The sequence below is a fragment of the Gobius niger genome (assembly GCF_951799975.1).
Source record: "Gobius niger genome assembly, chromosome: 6".
Lineage (NCBI taxonomy): Eukaryota > Metazoa > Chordata > Actinopteri > Gobiiformes > Gobiidae > Gobius > Gobius niger.
In genome coordinates, this window is record NC_136857.1 from 4,056,509 (window position 1) to 4,072,099 (window position 15,591).

The window sequence follows — 15,591 nt, forward strand, 5'->3', positions numbered from 1 at the left end:
TGTAAACTTGTAGATTTGGGCAAAGCCGCACTGGGGAAAATGCACTTGATTTTAAGCGGTTGAGTAAAAAAGAAGAAGCAAGGATCCAGTTGTCTCAGGCTGTGCAGACATTGGGAGAGTTTCCGTATTGAATGCAGATGTTTTTCAGGTTTTCGCAGCATTTGTAACACATCTGTCGTGTGTCTTTGTCGCAGTTTTGTAGCGATGACGTGTGTGCACCCTCAGCCCGGCCCTCACCCGTACGACCACAGCATGTTCAGCCCGGACGCCTCCGACTTCGGCTCTCGGCTCTCCCTGGACATGAGCAGCAGCCCCCAGGACCCGCCGCCCTCCTCCTCCTCCTCCTCCTCCCAGTGCCTACCGGCCATCGGCTCCCTGGTGCCCCCGGACTTCGACACGTACTCCTGCCAGTTCACCGCCGCCGCCCCCGCCCCGCTCCCCAACGCCAACGACACCCCCTTCCAGCTGGACGACATCCAGGTTTTCGGCTGCTACCCGGGCCGCGCGCTGGGATACCCCGACGAGGACGTGTCTCCGGTGGACTCCGACTATTACGGAAGCCCCGCCGCGTCCACCTCCACCCCCTCCACGCCGGGATACCTGACCCAGCCCGTCTCCATGTGGGACTCGGCGTTCGACGTGTACTCGCCCAGCCCGGGATACTGGGCGGTGGAGGAGACGCCGCCGGCGCCCCACGCTGCCCCCGCTTTCTTCACCTTCGCGCCGGAATCCTTGGAGCATTTCTCTCACTTCGGACAGTCCCACCTGCCTCACCCTCACGCCGGGTCGTCCCTGGCGTACCCGGCGATGGCGATGGAGCAGTACGGCCTGGAGGGGGTCGAGCGCGCCGAGGAAAGCCAGTCTCCGAAAGTCAAGAATCCCAGCGAGGGGTGCTGCGCCGTGTGCGGGGACAACGCCTCCTGCCAGCACTACGGGGTCCGCACCTGCGAGGGGTGCAAGGGGTTTTTCAAGGTAGGAACTGGTTCTCACACACAAAAAAAAGTTTCATTTCCAGACTTTTTACACTGTAGATTCTCACTTTATGAATGAACAGATGGGATTATGTTTTAAATCCCCCTTTTTTTTTGCTTCCTCCATAATCCCATGTGTTCGTTCATAGTTTAATGTCTTCAACGAGAGTCAAGGGTTTCCAAACTTTTGACCGGGACGTCTGTTTAAAGTTGGGGTATTATGCAAAATCGACCATTTCAAGCTTCACATCATGTTATTATGTCACTCCCTCATTAAAAACATGCCTGAAGTGTTGCCTTGGCACATTCACGTATTTTTGAGTCATCTGTAAATACTCTGATGGCGGCCATTTTAGGGCTGAGTCCTCCTAGGAACGCCCCCACCTCCTGGAGACGCCTCCGAGCTTTCGTCACCAGCCGAGTAACCGACCACTGCTCCTCAGCAGAACCCCCTCCCCACTGATGCCACAGACAGCGTGTGGAGGGGGCGTGTCTAAAGGCTCAGAGGTTCTTAAAGAGACAGAGGTCTATTTCAAGACATTCACTACAGCCATTTTGAGAGAGACATTTTATACAAGGCAGTTATTCTAATTTACTGCATTTACAGACCAACAGAAGGTTTGGTCATCATTGTAGTGTGATATAGACTGTGCTATGTGACTGAAAAAAGCAGAATACCCCCCTCTTTAAGGCAGCTCTAATCTCAAACACTACCTTTCCCCTCTTTCCCACTCTTACTATTGGTTACCCTTCGTCAGGCCTCTCAGAAGATTCCCCTAACTTTCCCTACCTGATAAAGTGTCCGTACTTGGGCTTCTCTGCAAAAAGTATTTAACTAGATCAGTATAAACATCTCAATTTGAGCACAATAATCCACATTTTAGTTGTTTTGACTAGTTAAGAAGTTCTTGGGCATTTGTCCTAGATTATTTCACTTGTTCTGAGATGTTTCTGACTCGTTTCGATACATTTCGTCCTTATTTCAGGTAATTTTCTTTGCCAATGGGGGAGAAGAAAATTGGTCTTATCTCATTGGCAATTTCACTTTCTTATTTCAAGCGAGATTTACATTAGAACTGGTCTGAAATGTCCTCAAACAAGCAAAGTAAACTTGGTCCGATCAGGAAAAGTGTCTAAATGAGTGAAAACCGCTCAAAAACAAGATACATTTCCTCAATTCAAGTCATTTAAGTCAATGCTTGATATTTACTTTTTGTAGTGTGATGTTTTGACTTCATCTGTTAAAAGAAAGATCTCCCACACTGCATAAAGTAAATATCAAGCATTGGCTTAAATGACTTGAATTGAGGAAATGTTTCTTGTTTTGAGCGGTTTTCACTCATTTAGACACTTTTCCTGATCGGACCGAGTTTACTTTGCTTGTTTGAGGACATTTCAGACCAGTTCTGAGGTAAATCTCGCTTGAAATAAGAAAGTAAAATTGCCAATGAGATAAGACCAATTTTCTTTCCCCGTTGGCAAAGAAAATGACCTGAAATAAGGACGAAACGTATCGAAACGAGTCAGAAACATCTCAGAACAAGTGAAATAATCTAGGACGAATGCCCAAGAACTTCTTAACTAGTCAAAACAACTAAAATTTGGATTATTATGCTCAAATTTAGATGTTTACACTGATCTAGTTAAATACTTTTTGCAGTGCAGGTTTAGATTCACCACTAAGCGTTATTTAGTCAAGGCTTAGAGAACCACTGCTAGTAAAGAATCACAGGAAAACCCAAATTCGGACCTTGTTTGTAAAGAAAGACCTCTAGTCCCGACAACAGTTAGATTGATGGCTCTGTTTGCTCTTCTACAACTTTGTAACCTTTCTCCATTTACGCAGAGGACGGTGCAGAAGAATTCCAAGTACATGTGCCTCGCCAACAAGGACTGCCCCGTGGACAAGCGGAGGAGGAACCGCTGTCAGTTCTGCCGCTTTCAGAAGTGTCTGGCCGTGGGGATGGTGAAGGAAGGTGAGCTGTTGCTGCAGGAATGATCGCGATTTGAATATGTCGTTTATAGCGAATCACAACGGATACAGTTGTTTAGTAATGCGGTGTCCTCTGCAGAGGGAACTAAATGTCCCGAAGTGTCTCCGAAGAGTGTTATTATGTATAAATCCTGTGGTTCTGAGGCGCTAATGATACTTGTGTTGGTTTAGTTTGTATTTTAGTGATTAAAATGTGCACGAAATTCCCCAAATGTTTCAACAATGTTAAACTTTTAACTCCCGCCTGAACCGAGAGGATCTTTTTCCTCACGTCGTCAGATTTTTCTTCCATCGTTTTTTCATCACATTTTTGTCATTTTTTTCGTCCATTTTTTGTCATTTTTTTGTCACATTTTTGTCATTTTTTCGTCAATTTTTTGTCATTTTTTTGTCACTTTTTTGTCACTTTTTTCGTAATTTTTTCGTCACATTTTTGTCATTTTTTCTTCCATTTTTTGTCAATTATTTGTCAATTATTTGGCACATTTTTGTCAAATTTTTGGTCATTTTTTCGTCAATTTTTGGTCATTTTTTTGTCAATTTTTTGTCATTTTTTTGTCACATTTTTGTCATTTTTTCGTCAATTTTTTGTCATTTTTTTGTCATTTTTTTGTCACTTTTTCGTAATTTTTTCGTAATTTTTTCGTCACATTTTTGTCATTTTTTCGTCATTTTTTTGTCAATTTTTTGTCATTTTTTCATCACATTTTTGTCATTTTTTCTTCCATTTTTTGTCAATTATTTGTCAATTATTTGTCACATTTTTGTCAAATTTTTGGTCATTTTTTCGTCAATTTTTTGTCATTTTTTTGTTAGTTTTTTATCACATTTTTGTCATTTTTTTGTCATTTTTTCGTCACATTTTTGTCATTTTTTCGTCAATTTTTTGTCATTTTTTGTCACATTTTTGTAATTTTTTCGTCCATTTTTTGTCATTTTTTGTCACATTTTTGTCATTTTTTAATCAAATTTTTGTCACATTTTTGCCACTTTTTCGTTACTTTTTCGTCCCATTTCCATCCTTGTTTTCGTCTCAGTTTTGTCGCTATTTCCACACCTATTTTCCAGAAGCTTTTGAACTTGGGATAAAGCCAAACTGGAGATATTGTGCTCGGTTCAGGCGGGGGTTAAGGGGTTAACTCTCTCTTACACGATAATAAACCTGCTGTTATGTTTTCCAGTGGTGCGGACAGACAGTCTCAAAGGGCGCAGAGGACGTCTTCCCTCGAAGCCCAAAGCGGTGGCGGATTTGCCGGCCGCCGTGTCCCCCGTGAACATGATCGCCTCCCTGGTCAGAGCGCACATCGACTCCAACCCCAGCGTCGGAAACCTGGATCACTCCAAGGTAAAAACGATCTCACGGAGGAGGGGAATCAACACGAGACGGCGCAGTTCACAACAGTGTGCAAGATGAGAATAAAGAATGACAGGGGTGTTTCTAGCTCTGATGGGACCTGTGCAAAGTTGGGGGCCCCCGTTTGACAAACAGTGGAGTTACTTATAGATGTTGCAAAACAAAATGGCTCTGAGGAAAGTGTTCAGTGGTCAGAAGAGGGGAATCAATAATCCCATTATCAGGTTTTGGACCAACTTGGAAACAGCAAAAAGCACAATCTTCAAAATAATATGTTTAATTATTGCACTGATTCAATGTTTCCCAGCAGATTTATTTGGGATATTGTAATTTCAACCAGTGTTAATTTCGTCGACTAAAATATTTAGGCTTAATTTTAGTCAAAGTGATATTTTTTTCCGACTAAAACTGGACTAAAACTAAATTAAAAGTTTTCCATGAGACTAAAACTACGACTAAAATGTCCAGATATTTTAGTCGACTAAAATAAGACTAAATAAAAATGAAAAGGAGAGACTAAAATCATCCAAACTTCTATTGAGCGTCTGAAAGAGCCTCAGATCATGTAAATCCTCTGTCAAAGGATCAGCTCTGAGCTTTGTTCATGTGGAGCAGCTCCATGAAGCAGAGGAACAAGATTAAATATGATTATCATGAATATTATCAATGCAAAGTCCACTAAATTCGTCTAAAATTGATTTACATTTTACATAAAATTGATTTACATTTTAGTCAAAAGACTAAGACTAAAACTAAAATAAAATATGTTGTCAAAATTAACACTGATTTCAACAGCCATTTTCTCACATAAGTAGCTCCTTCAGACTTTTCCTTGGACTGGACATAATTTTGAAGTTTATTTTCAGAGGCATTTTTTAATATCTAATTCTTAACAATAACTAATTAATTTAACCTATATTTAACCAGGAAAGTCCCACTGAGATTAAAAAACTCTTTTTCAAGGGATTCAGATTCAGAATTAGACTTACACACACGTTATACACATTATGAAAAACAGCTACAATGTAAAAAGGCTCAAGTGCTCTCAATCTGGACGTACAAGCACTCAAGTTTTAACCTCTTACCCCCCGCCTAAACCAAATGCATTCTGTCTGTGTAGCACCTCATTTGAAAGCTAAGACCCACAAAACTTACCTTTTTCCGCACGTTGTTGCTGTGTTGTGTCACCTTTTGTTTTTTGTTTTTCTTTTCTTTTTTCATTTTGTCACATTTTTGTTGAATTTTTGTCACATTTTTGTTGAATTTTTGTCACATTTTTGTTGATTTTTTTGTCACATTTTTGTCACATTTTTGTTGAATTTTTGTCACATTTTTGTTAATTTTTTGTCACATTTTTGTTGAATTTTTGTCACATTTTTGTTGAATTTTTGTCACATTTTTGTCATATTTTTGTTGAATTTTTGTCGTTTGGTCTTTGGGACGCTTAGGAGGCGAATATCTGGACATTTTAGTCATAGATTTAGTCTCATGAGAAACTTTTAATTTAGTTTTAGTCCAATTTTAGTCGTCAAAAATATCACTTTGACTAAAATTAATTATTAATTTTTGTCACATTTTTGTTGAATTTTTGACACTTTTTGGTTGAATTTTTGTCACATTTTTGTTGAATTTTTTTCACATTTTTGTTGAATTTTTGTCACATTTTTGGTGCTTTTTCCCCCAAGAATCTTTTTGATTTGGGTAAAGCCAAACTGGAGAAAATGGGATCCGTTCAGGTGGGAGTTACGAGGTTAAAACCAGGTACACAAAGCTCCTTCTGCTACCAAAAACATGAGAAATTTTGGGGCCGTTTTTTGGCATAAAATTCCTCACTTTTATTAGAAAACCAAAAATGACAGAAAACTTGCAATACATTTTTCCCTCATATTCATGCCTGTGATCTACAGCAAACGTTTTAAAGTGACATCTCTAAATTTCAAACGTTTCCCTATTCGCCTGCCGCGTCTCACGATGAGGCTCAACATGATGTGGATTTTCAGTTTGGTCACTTGTACATGTGCTCATCCTTCTGTGTTTTCCTATATTCCTCAGTATGACGCAAACGCCAGCCCCGCTCAGAAGGCAGAGGCCGAGGACGTGCAGCAGTTCTACGAGCTCCTGGCCGCGTCCCTGGACGTGATCCGGACCTGGGCCCAGAGGATCCCGGGCTTCTCGGAGTTCTGCCCCGCGGACCAGGACCTGCTGCTGGAGTCCGCCTTCGTGGAGCTCTTCATCCTGCGCACGGCCTTTCGGTGAGAGAACCTCGAAACCACGAGCGAAAGCAAACGCGACCGACGACACTTCCCATTTCACAACACACAGAGAGAGACTGTTGCCGAGCTTCCCCTAGTTTCACCTTTTTTGGTCGTGTTTCTGCATCCGAAAGCGGCTCCAGCGTGACATACTTGGAATATAGAATAAATATAGAATAAACATAAAACTCCAACTTCTCTGGTGTAAAACTTTGATTTGACTTTAATACCTGGGCTTTCTCGCTTTGTTTTCATCATAGCATCGAGGAAAGGACTTCATTCATCCACAATGCGCTTTACATTGGACAGTTTACTCAGATACCTTGGCAGCCACAGCAGCCCTAGGGCAGATTGACCACTTTATGTTACTCTTTACACTCCATTAGTTATTTACAGTGTTGGGGAGAACACTTTGCAACTGTATTTAGCTACAGAAAACAGAATACTTTCACCTTGATTTGCTTTATATTACGTTTAAATACGGCATGTAGTTACAAACATGTCGGCTACACTTGTAGAAATGTCTGTCATGAACTTATTTACCACTAATTACACTGCAAAAAGTATTTAACTAGATCAGTATAAACATCTCAATTTGAGCATAATAATCCAAATTTTAGTTGTTTTGACTCGGTAAATTGTTGTTGGGCATTTGTCCTGGATTATTTTACTTGTTCTGAGATGTTTCTGACTCGTTTCGATACATTTCGTCCTTATTTCAGGTCATTTTCTTTGCCAATGCGGTAAGAAAATTGGTCTTGTCTCATTGGCAATTTTACTTTCTTATTTCAAGCGAGATTTACCCTAGAACTGGTCTGAAATGTCCTCAAACAAGCAAAGTAAACTTGGTCCGATCAGGAAAAGTGTCTAAATGAGTGAAAACCGCTCAAAACAAGAAACATTTCCTCAATTCAAGTCATTTAAGCCAATGCTTGATATTGACTTTTTGCAGTGTAGGAATTCAAAAACCCTCTTGGCAAATAAGATATGACTTTATTGATCTCACAATCAGTGTTAATTTTGACAACATATTATATTTTAGTTTTAGTTTTAGTCTTTTACTAAAATGTAATTTAATTTTAGTCGAGATTTAGTCAAATTAGTTTTTTTCAATTTTAGTCTAGTTTTAGTTTTAGACTAAAATTGCATATCAGTTTAGTCGACTAAATTTAAGACTAATTTAGTCGACTTTGCGTTTATAATATTCATTATAATCATATTTAATCTTGTTCCTCTGCTTCATGGAGCTGCTCCACATGAATAAAGCTCAGAGCTGATCCTTTGGCAGAGAATTTACATGATCTGAGGCTCTTTCAGACGCTCAATAGAAGTTTGGATGATTTTAGTCTCTCCTTTTCATTTTTATTTAGTCTTATTTTAGTCGACTCAAATATCTGGACATTTTAGTCACAGTTTTAGTCTCATGAGAAACTTTTAATTTAGTTTTAGTCCAATTTTAGTCGTCAAAAATATCACTTTGACTTAAAGTGATATTTTAGTCACTTTTAAAAATATCACTTTTAGTCAACGAAATTAACACTGGTTGAAATTACAATAATTACAATCCGTTTGCCCCTTTGCAGATCCAACCCGGACACCGAGAGGCTGGTCTTCTGCAATGGACTGGTGCTCCACAAAAGCCAGTGCGTGACGGCCTTCGGCGACTGGATCGACTCCATCATCGACTTCTCCCAAAGTCTCCATCGAATGAAGCTCGACGTGTCCTCCTTCTCCTGCCTCACGGCCCTCGTCATCATCACCGGTGAGTGCGAACTTCCAAAAGAGGAGAGCGAGCACTGAGCGTTTTCTGGATGTTAAAACTCGATCGATCGTTTCCCCGCAGATCGACACGGCCTGAAGGATTCCAGGCGCGTGGAGGAGCTGCAGAACCAGCTCATCAGCTCGTTGAAGGATCACGTCTCGACCTGCGGGCCTCACTCGGTCCATCCCAACCACCTGTCCCGCCTGCTGGGGAAGCTGCCCGAGCTCCGGACCCTCTGCACCCAGGGCCTCCAGCGCATCTTCTACCTCAAACTGGAGGACCTCGTGCCGCCGCCGCTGTTCGTCGAGAAGATCTTCATGGACGCTCTGCCTTTTTGAGGACACGACTCAACACAGAAACACTGTTACCCGGTCTTTTCTATGGACTGAAATGGACGCTACTGGAAAATACAGCGACCAGGGGCGGACTGGCCATATGTCCTGTATTCTGGAAGAGCACAGAAGGGACACTGGCTCTAGGGCCACCGGTCTGGCCTCTCACTTTACCTTAGCCTTACCCCCGGGGCGTGACCGAGCTTTACCCAAATCTAAAAGCTCAACCTCTTAACTCCCGCCTGAACCGAGAGGATCTTTTTCCTCACGTCATCAGATTTTTTTTTCCAGCATTTTTTTGTTGGGTATTCAACTAATTTTTGTCATTTTTTTGGTCATTTTTTGGTCATTTTTTCGTCACTTTTTTGTCATTTTTTTTGGTCATTTTTTGGTCATTTTTTGGTCATTTTTTCATCATTTTTTCGTCACTTTTTCGTCATTTTTTTTGGTCATTTTTTGGTCATTTTTTCGTCACTTTTTTGTCATTTTTTTGTCATTTTTTTGTCATTTTTTCGTCACTTTTTTTGTCACTTTTTTGTCATTTTTTTGTCACTTTTTTGTCATTTTTTCGTCACTTTTTTGTCATTTTTTTGTCACTTTTTCGTCATTTTTTCGTCATTTTTGTGACATTTTTTCGTCACTTTTTTGTCATTTTTTTGTCACTTTTTTGACATTTTTTGTGACATTTTTTCATAATTTTTTCGTCACTTTTTTGTCATTTTTTTGGTCATTTTTGTGAAATTTTTGCCACTTTTTCATCAATTTTTCATCAAACTTTTCTCACTTTTTTGTCACATTTCCATCATTGTTTTCGTCTCAGTTTTGTCACTATTTTCACAGTTCTTGTGACGAAAACGTGACGACAAAGCAATGAAAAAAGCGATGAAAAAACAACAATAACATGAAAAAACCCCCCCGAAAAACAAGAGACGAAAATACAATGAAAAAGCAACAAAAACATGACAAAAATGCAGCGACAACGTGACAAAAAGCTACCATCACTTTTCTAGATTTTATCTTTCAAATGAGGCGTTACAGCGTTGCTCTCCAGTCAAGAAGCCTTTAGATTTGGGTAAAGCCGAACTGGAGAAAACGCTCTCGGTTAAGGCGGGGGGTCAGAGGTTAACATGTGTATTTGTGGAAGTGTCACATTTACGCTAATTTGGGCCAGGCTGAACCCGAGTCCAGGGCTGGTTTTTCAGGCCCAGTCCCGCCCCTGCCTGCGACTGAAAAGCTCTGGACACTTTGTGAATCTGAGGAACATCTGAAGGTCCGGTGCTGATGATGGACTAAAGCACGGCCGGCCCATGAACTGAACTCTGCTGGTCGATGATGCTTCGAAAAGAGCAGCTTTATGAACGGAGACGACGCACTTTTCTGAACCGTCTTCCGTTCACCTACGCCGACGGACCTTCCTTTTGTGTTTTTTACGTCGAATTATTTCACGAAATGAGCAGCTAAACCCCCGTCGTGTCTCGGAGATGTGCACTGGTCTGTTTCTGAGCCCGTTTGTAAATATTACCGCACAAAGTTGTACAAAGTTTTTACCACTGAAAATAAACGAATCGAGCGCATGTGTTTTATAATCCCTTTCAGTGCTGCGAGTTCTGCCGTAGTGTCGCACAGAAAAAACCCCGAGTCATGAGATACACCTTCTTTTGGCTGCGGTGGTGAGAAACTACGACTCAAAAATGTTCCCCATGTTCCCATCTCCTCCCACTTATGTCCCGGGCTCGTTTTAGACCCCGGTGGAATTCCCTGTCACCTCTCGAATGACCTGTCCACTCTATCATTGTACTGCCACAGCTACAGTACACACATAATGTACAGCTATATTAAAACCTACACCTCGATCGCTGCTTAATGTTAGAAATATCACATTACAGCTTCTATTCGTGGCTTCACAGTAGTACTCATCTCCTAACACAACACAGTCAGCAGAACTTAAATACACGCAGGAAAGCAGCGTCTGCAAAAGGGGGACGATCATAATAATCAGACATATTAGATATATATTTAGAGGAGGGGTGTTATGGAAAATTGACTTTTTCAAGCTTTCCATCATGTTATTATGTCGTTCCCTCATTAAAAACATGCCTGAAGTGTTGCCTTGGCACATTCACGTATTTCTGAGTAATCTGTACAAACTCTGATGGCGGCCATTTTAGGGATAGGTTTGCCTGAGTCCTCCTAGGAACGCCCCCACCTCCTGGAGACGCCTCCGAGCTTTCGTCACCAGCCGAGTAACCAATCACAGACAGCGTGTGGAGGGGGCGTGTCGGAAAGGCTCAGCTTCTATTGACGGAAGTGAGCGGGGGAAGTCTTTAGGAGTTACTGCGCGGACGCTGTGCTCCTCGTATCATTACGCTACACAAAATAGTCCCCCTTTTTATCTGCTTGTAAAATCGACATGTTACATTTCTGTGTAAATATACTTCGCATGAAAACACATCACGTAACTTTTTTTAAATAGGGAACACGTGGAAGAGCTCGGTAGCTTCTATCGTGAGCTTTTTCGGAGCTATGTGACATGTGGGAGAGGCTGCGTATGTGCTCCGTTTGCGTGACAGAGCGCACGGACAAAGACCAGACGGGGATATATTAACTCGGCTAAAGTGAGGTAAGAACATATCTCAGTATGTAAAAACGGTGGCCTATTCCTTTAAGGACGGAGTCGGCCACAATATGTCCATTCTTAACCTCTTAACTCCCACCTGAACAAATCCCATGTTCTCCAGTTTGGCTTTACCCAAATCAAAAAGCTTCTTGGGAAAAAAGCACCAAAACAGCCACAAAAAATTTGAAGAAAACAAGGATGTAAACGCAACAAAAATGTGACAAAAACGTGACAAAATTTCAACAAAAATGTGACAAAAATGTGACAAAAAATCAACAAAATTTCAACAAAAATGTGACAAAAATGTGTCAAAAATTCAACAAAATTCCAACAAAAATGTGACAAAAAATGTGAAACAACACAGCAACAACGTGAGGAAAAATAACAATAACATGAAAAAAAAAGAAAGAAAAAGAGACGAAAACACAACGAAAAAGTGATAAAAAAAGTGACAAAAAAAGTGACAAAAACACAACAAAATGTGACGAAAACGTGGCAATAAAGCAATGAAAAAAGCGATGAAAAAACAACATAAAAAAAAAAATGAAAACAAGAAACGAAAACACAACGAAAAAGTAACGAAAAAGTGACAAAAAAGTGACGAAAACACGCCAAAAAGTCACAAAAAAAGTCATGAAAAAGCAACAAAAACATGAATGAGGCGCTACAGTGTCGCTCTCCAGTCAAGAAGCTTTTAGATTTGGGTAACTGGAAAAAAAATGTGCTTGGTTAAGAGCTTGACGTCTGCTGTTCTTGAACACTTGAATCCCAGTTCGCCTCCTGGTTGTTGAAGTGACATGTGCAGTAAATAACTCGGCCGTTCCAAGGACAGTCATGGTGTCGTCTCCTCCTATCAGGGTAAACAGCGCCAGGGAGAAAGGCTTGGATTTCATTTTGAGGCGTCGAGCTCTGATACGTGCTCCAGAGCAGTCGCTGCGTCCCGACACCTCCACTGGCTCACGTCTCAATGCCACCGGCGGCCGCTCATTACATAATCCGCAGTAACACGGACACCGGCATCCTCAGAGACGGAAACATGTTAGATTCCATTTACCAGAGGGACATTTGCAAATTAATGCAGGCACACTTTCAAACACAGGTCCAGGGTTTTGACCAGTGCTTCATTTAGGTCCCCTTTTCAGGTTTTTTCAATCACATAGCACCAGTCTATATCACACTACAATGATGAGCAAACCTTCTGTTGGTCTGTAAATGCAGTAAATTAGAATAACTGCCTTGTGTAAAATGTCTCTCTCAAAATGGCTGTGGTGAATGTCTTGAAATAGGCCTCTGTCTCTTTAACCCCTTAACTCCCACCTGAACCGAGCACATTTTCTCCAGTTTGGCTTTACCCCCAATCCAAAAGCTTCTGGAAAAAAGGTGAGAAAATAGCGACAAAACTGAGACGAAAACAATGAAGATGTGACAAAAAAGTGACAAAAATTTGACAAACATTTGACAAAAAAATTATGAAAAAAGGACAAAAAAGGACAAAAAAACGGACCAAAAATTGACGAAAAATTGACAAAAAAAGGACAAATGTGACAAAAAGTGACACAAAATGTACTATTTAAAAAAAAAATTACACAAAAGTTACAAAAATTAGTTGAATATCCCCCCCCCCAAAAAAAAATGATGGAAAAAAAATCTCATGACATGGGGAAAAAGATCCATTTAGATGAGTTTTGTAGATCTTAGCTTTCAAATGAGGTGTTACACTGGCCCTTCTGTTGGTCTGTAAATGCAGTAAATTAGAATAACTGCCTTGTATAAAATGTCTCTCAAAATGGCTGTAGTGAATGTCTTGAAATAGGCCTCTGTCTCTTTAAGAACCTCTGAGCCTTTCAGACACGCCCCCTCCACACGCTGTCTGTGGCATCAGTGGGGAGGGGGTTCTGCTGAGGAGCAGTGGTTGGTTACTCGGCTGGTGACGAAAGCTCGGAGGCGTCTCCAGGAGGTGGGGGCGTTCCTAGGAGGACTCAGGCAAACCTATCCCTAAAATGGCCGCCATCAGAGTTTTTACAGATTACTCAGAAATACGTGAATGTGCCAAGGCAACACTTCAGGCAACTCATTTTTGTAGCTTTTTTGTCACATTTTTTGTCTTTTTTTTTGGGTCATTTTTTTGTCACATTTTATTTATTTATTTTGTCAATTTTTTATCAAATTTTGGTGATTATTTGTCACATTTTTTTGGTCATTTTTTTATCGAATTTTTGTCAATTTTTTGTTACATTTTAGTCATTTTTTTTCTCTTTTTTTCCGTTGTTTTCTCACTTTTTGTCACATTTCCATCATTGTTTTCGTCTCAGTTTTGTTGCTATTTTCACAGCTTTAATCCAGAAGCTTTTGGACTGGGGTCAAGCCAAACCTATCCCTAAAATGGCCGCCATCAGAGTTTTTACAGATTACTCAAAAATACGTGAATGTGCCAAGGCAACACTTCAGCCATGTTTTTCATGAGGGAACGACATAATAACATGATGTAAAGCTTGAAAAAGTCCATTTTGCATAATACCCCCCCTTTAAACAGTTAACCTCTTAACACCCATCTGAACCGAGCACGTTTTCTTGTTTGGCATTACCCAAATCTAAAAGCTTCAAAAATAAAAGCGTCACAAAAACGAGACAGAAAGGAGGATGAAAAACACAGCAAAAAGCAACAAAAGAGGAACAAAAAAGTGACTAAAAGGCGATGATAAAAAAATTTAAAAAAAAAAGGGATGAAACACAATAAAAAAAGGCGCCAAAAAAAACACAAAAAAGTGACAAAAACCCAACAAGAAAGTGATTTTTTTTTTTAAAGTGGGAAAAAAATGCAACAGAAGAGCAGCAAAAAAGTGACAAAAAGGTAAAAGGTGATGAAATAAAAACATTAAAAAAGTGATGACACAGCGACAACATGAGGGGGAAACATTTTGATCGGTTTTGTAGGTCTTGGCTTTCAAATGAGGCGCTACACTGGCCTATAGGCTGCAAGAAGCTTTTAGATTTGGGTAAAGCCAAACTGGAGAAAATGCACTCGCTTAAGGCGGGGGTTATGTCAGTCTCCAAACAACCAAGTTCACCTCTTAACCCTCGCCTGAACCAAGTGCTTTTTCTCTAGTTTGGCTTTACCCAAATCTAACATCTTTGTCATGTTTGTTTGCTTTTTTTGTTTTTGTCACTTTTTTGTTGCTTTCACGTCTTTTTTTTGTTGCTCTTCAGACGTTTCTGGCGCGTTTATCACACTTAATCAGTGTTAATTTTGACAACATATTTGAATTTAGTTTTAGTTTTTGGACGAAAATGTAATTAGATTTTAGTCTAGTTTTAGTCAAAAAAATATCTTCAATTTTAGTCTAGTTTTCGTCGACTAAAATTAACACAAATTTAGTCGACTTTGCATTGATAATATTCATTATAATCATATTTAATGTTGTTCCTCTGCTTCATGGAGCTGCTCCACATGAACAAAGCTCAGAGCTGATCCTTTAACAGAGGATTTAAATGATCTGAGGCTCTTTCAGACGCTCATTACAAGTTTGGATGATTTTAGTCTCTCCTTTTCATTTTTATTTAGTCTTATTTTAGTCGACTAAAATATCTGCACAGCAAAAAGTAAATATCAAGCATTGTCTTAAATGACTTGAATTGAGGAAATGTTTCTTGTTTTGAGCGGTTTTCACTCATTTAGACACTTTTCCTGATCGGACCGAGTTTACTTTGCTTGTTTGAGGACATTTCAGACCAGTTCTAGGGTAAATCTCGCTTGAAATAAAGTAAAATTGCCAATGAGATAAGACCCATTTTCTTCTCCCCCATTGGCAAAGAAAATGACGTGAAAAAAGGACGAAATGTATCAAAACGAGTCAGAAACGTCTCAGAACAAGTGAAATAATCTGGGACAAATGCCCAACAACTTCTTAACTAGTCAAAACAACTAAAATTTGGATTATTGTGCTCAAATTGAGATGTTTATACTGCTCTAGTTAATTACTTTTTGCAGTGTGGACATTTTAGTCACAGTTTTAGTCTCATGAGAAACTTTTAATTTAGTTTTAGTCCAATTTTAGTCGTCAAAAATATCACTTTGACTAAAATTAAGACTAAATATTTTAGTCGACGGAATTAACACTGCACTTAATAGTTTTTTCATTTTGACATTTTTTTTCAGGCTTTTAGATTTGGGTAAAGCCAAACTGAAGACAACGTGCTGAGTTCAGGTGGGGGTTAAGAGGTTAAGAACTGCTCTACAAAGTACATCTGACTCTTAACATCCCACAGGGCTCGGTTTCAGACATAACGACCAAAGAAAAGACTTAGTTCCT

The 15,591-nt window shown here is 40.0% G+C and overlaps 1 protein-coding gene across 1 annotated transcript; it reads left to right on the forward strand.

Annotated features, from left to right (window-relative positions):
• Positions 1–200: 200 nt before the first annotated feature.
• nr4a1 (nuclear receptor subfamily 4, group A, member 1) lies at positions 201–8,753 on the forward strand. Its single transcript, XM_079558757.1, has 6 exons — positions 201–972; positions 2,818–2,947; positions 4,146–4,309; positions 6,371–6,570; positions 8,154–8,332; positions 8,414–8,753. The coding sequence occupies exons 1-6, from the start codon at positions 205–207 to the stop codon at positions 8,668–8,670; spliced, it is 1,698 nt and encodes a 565-aa protein (XP_079414883.1). The 5' UTR covers positions 201–204; the 3' UTR covers positions 8,671–8,753.
• Positions 8,754–15,591: the final 6,838 nt, after the last annotated feature.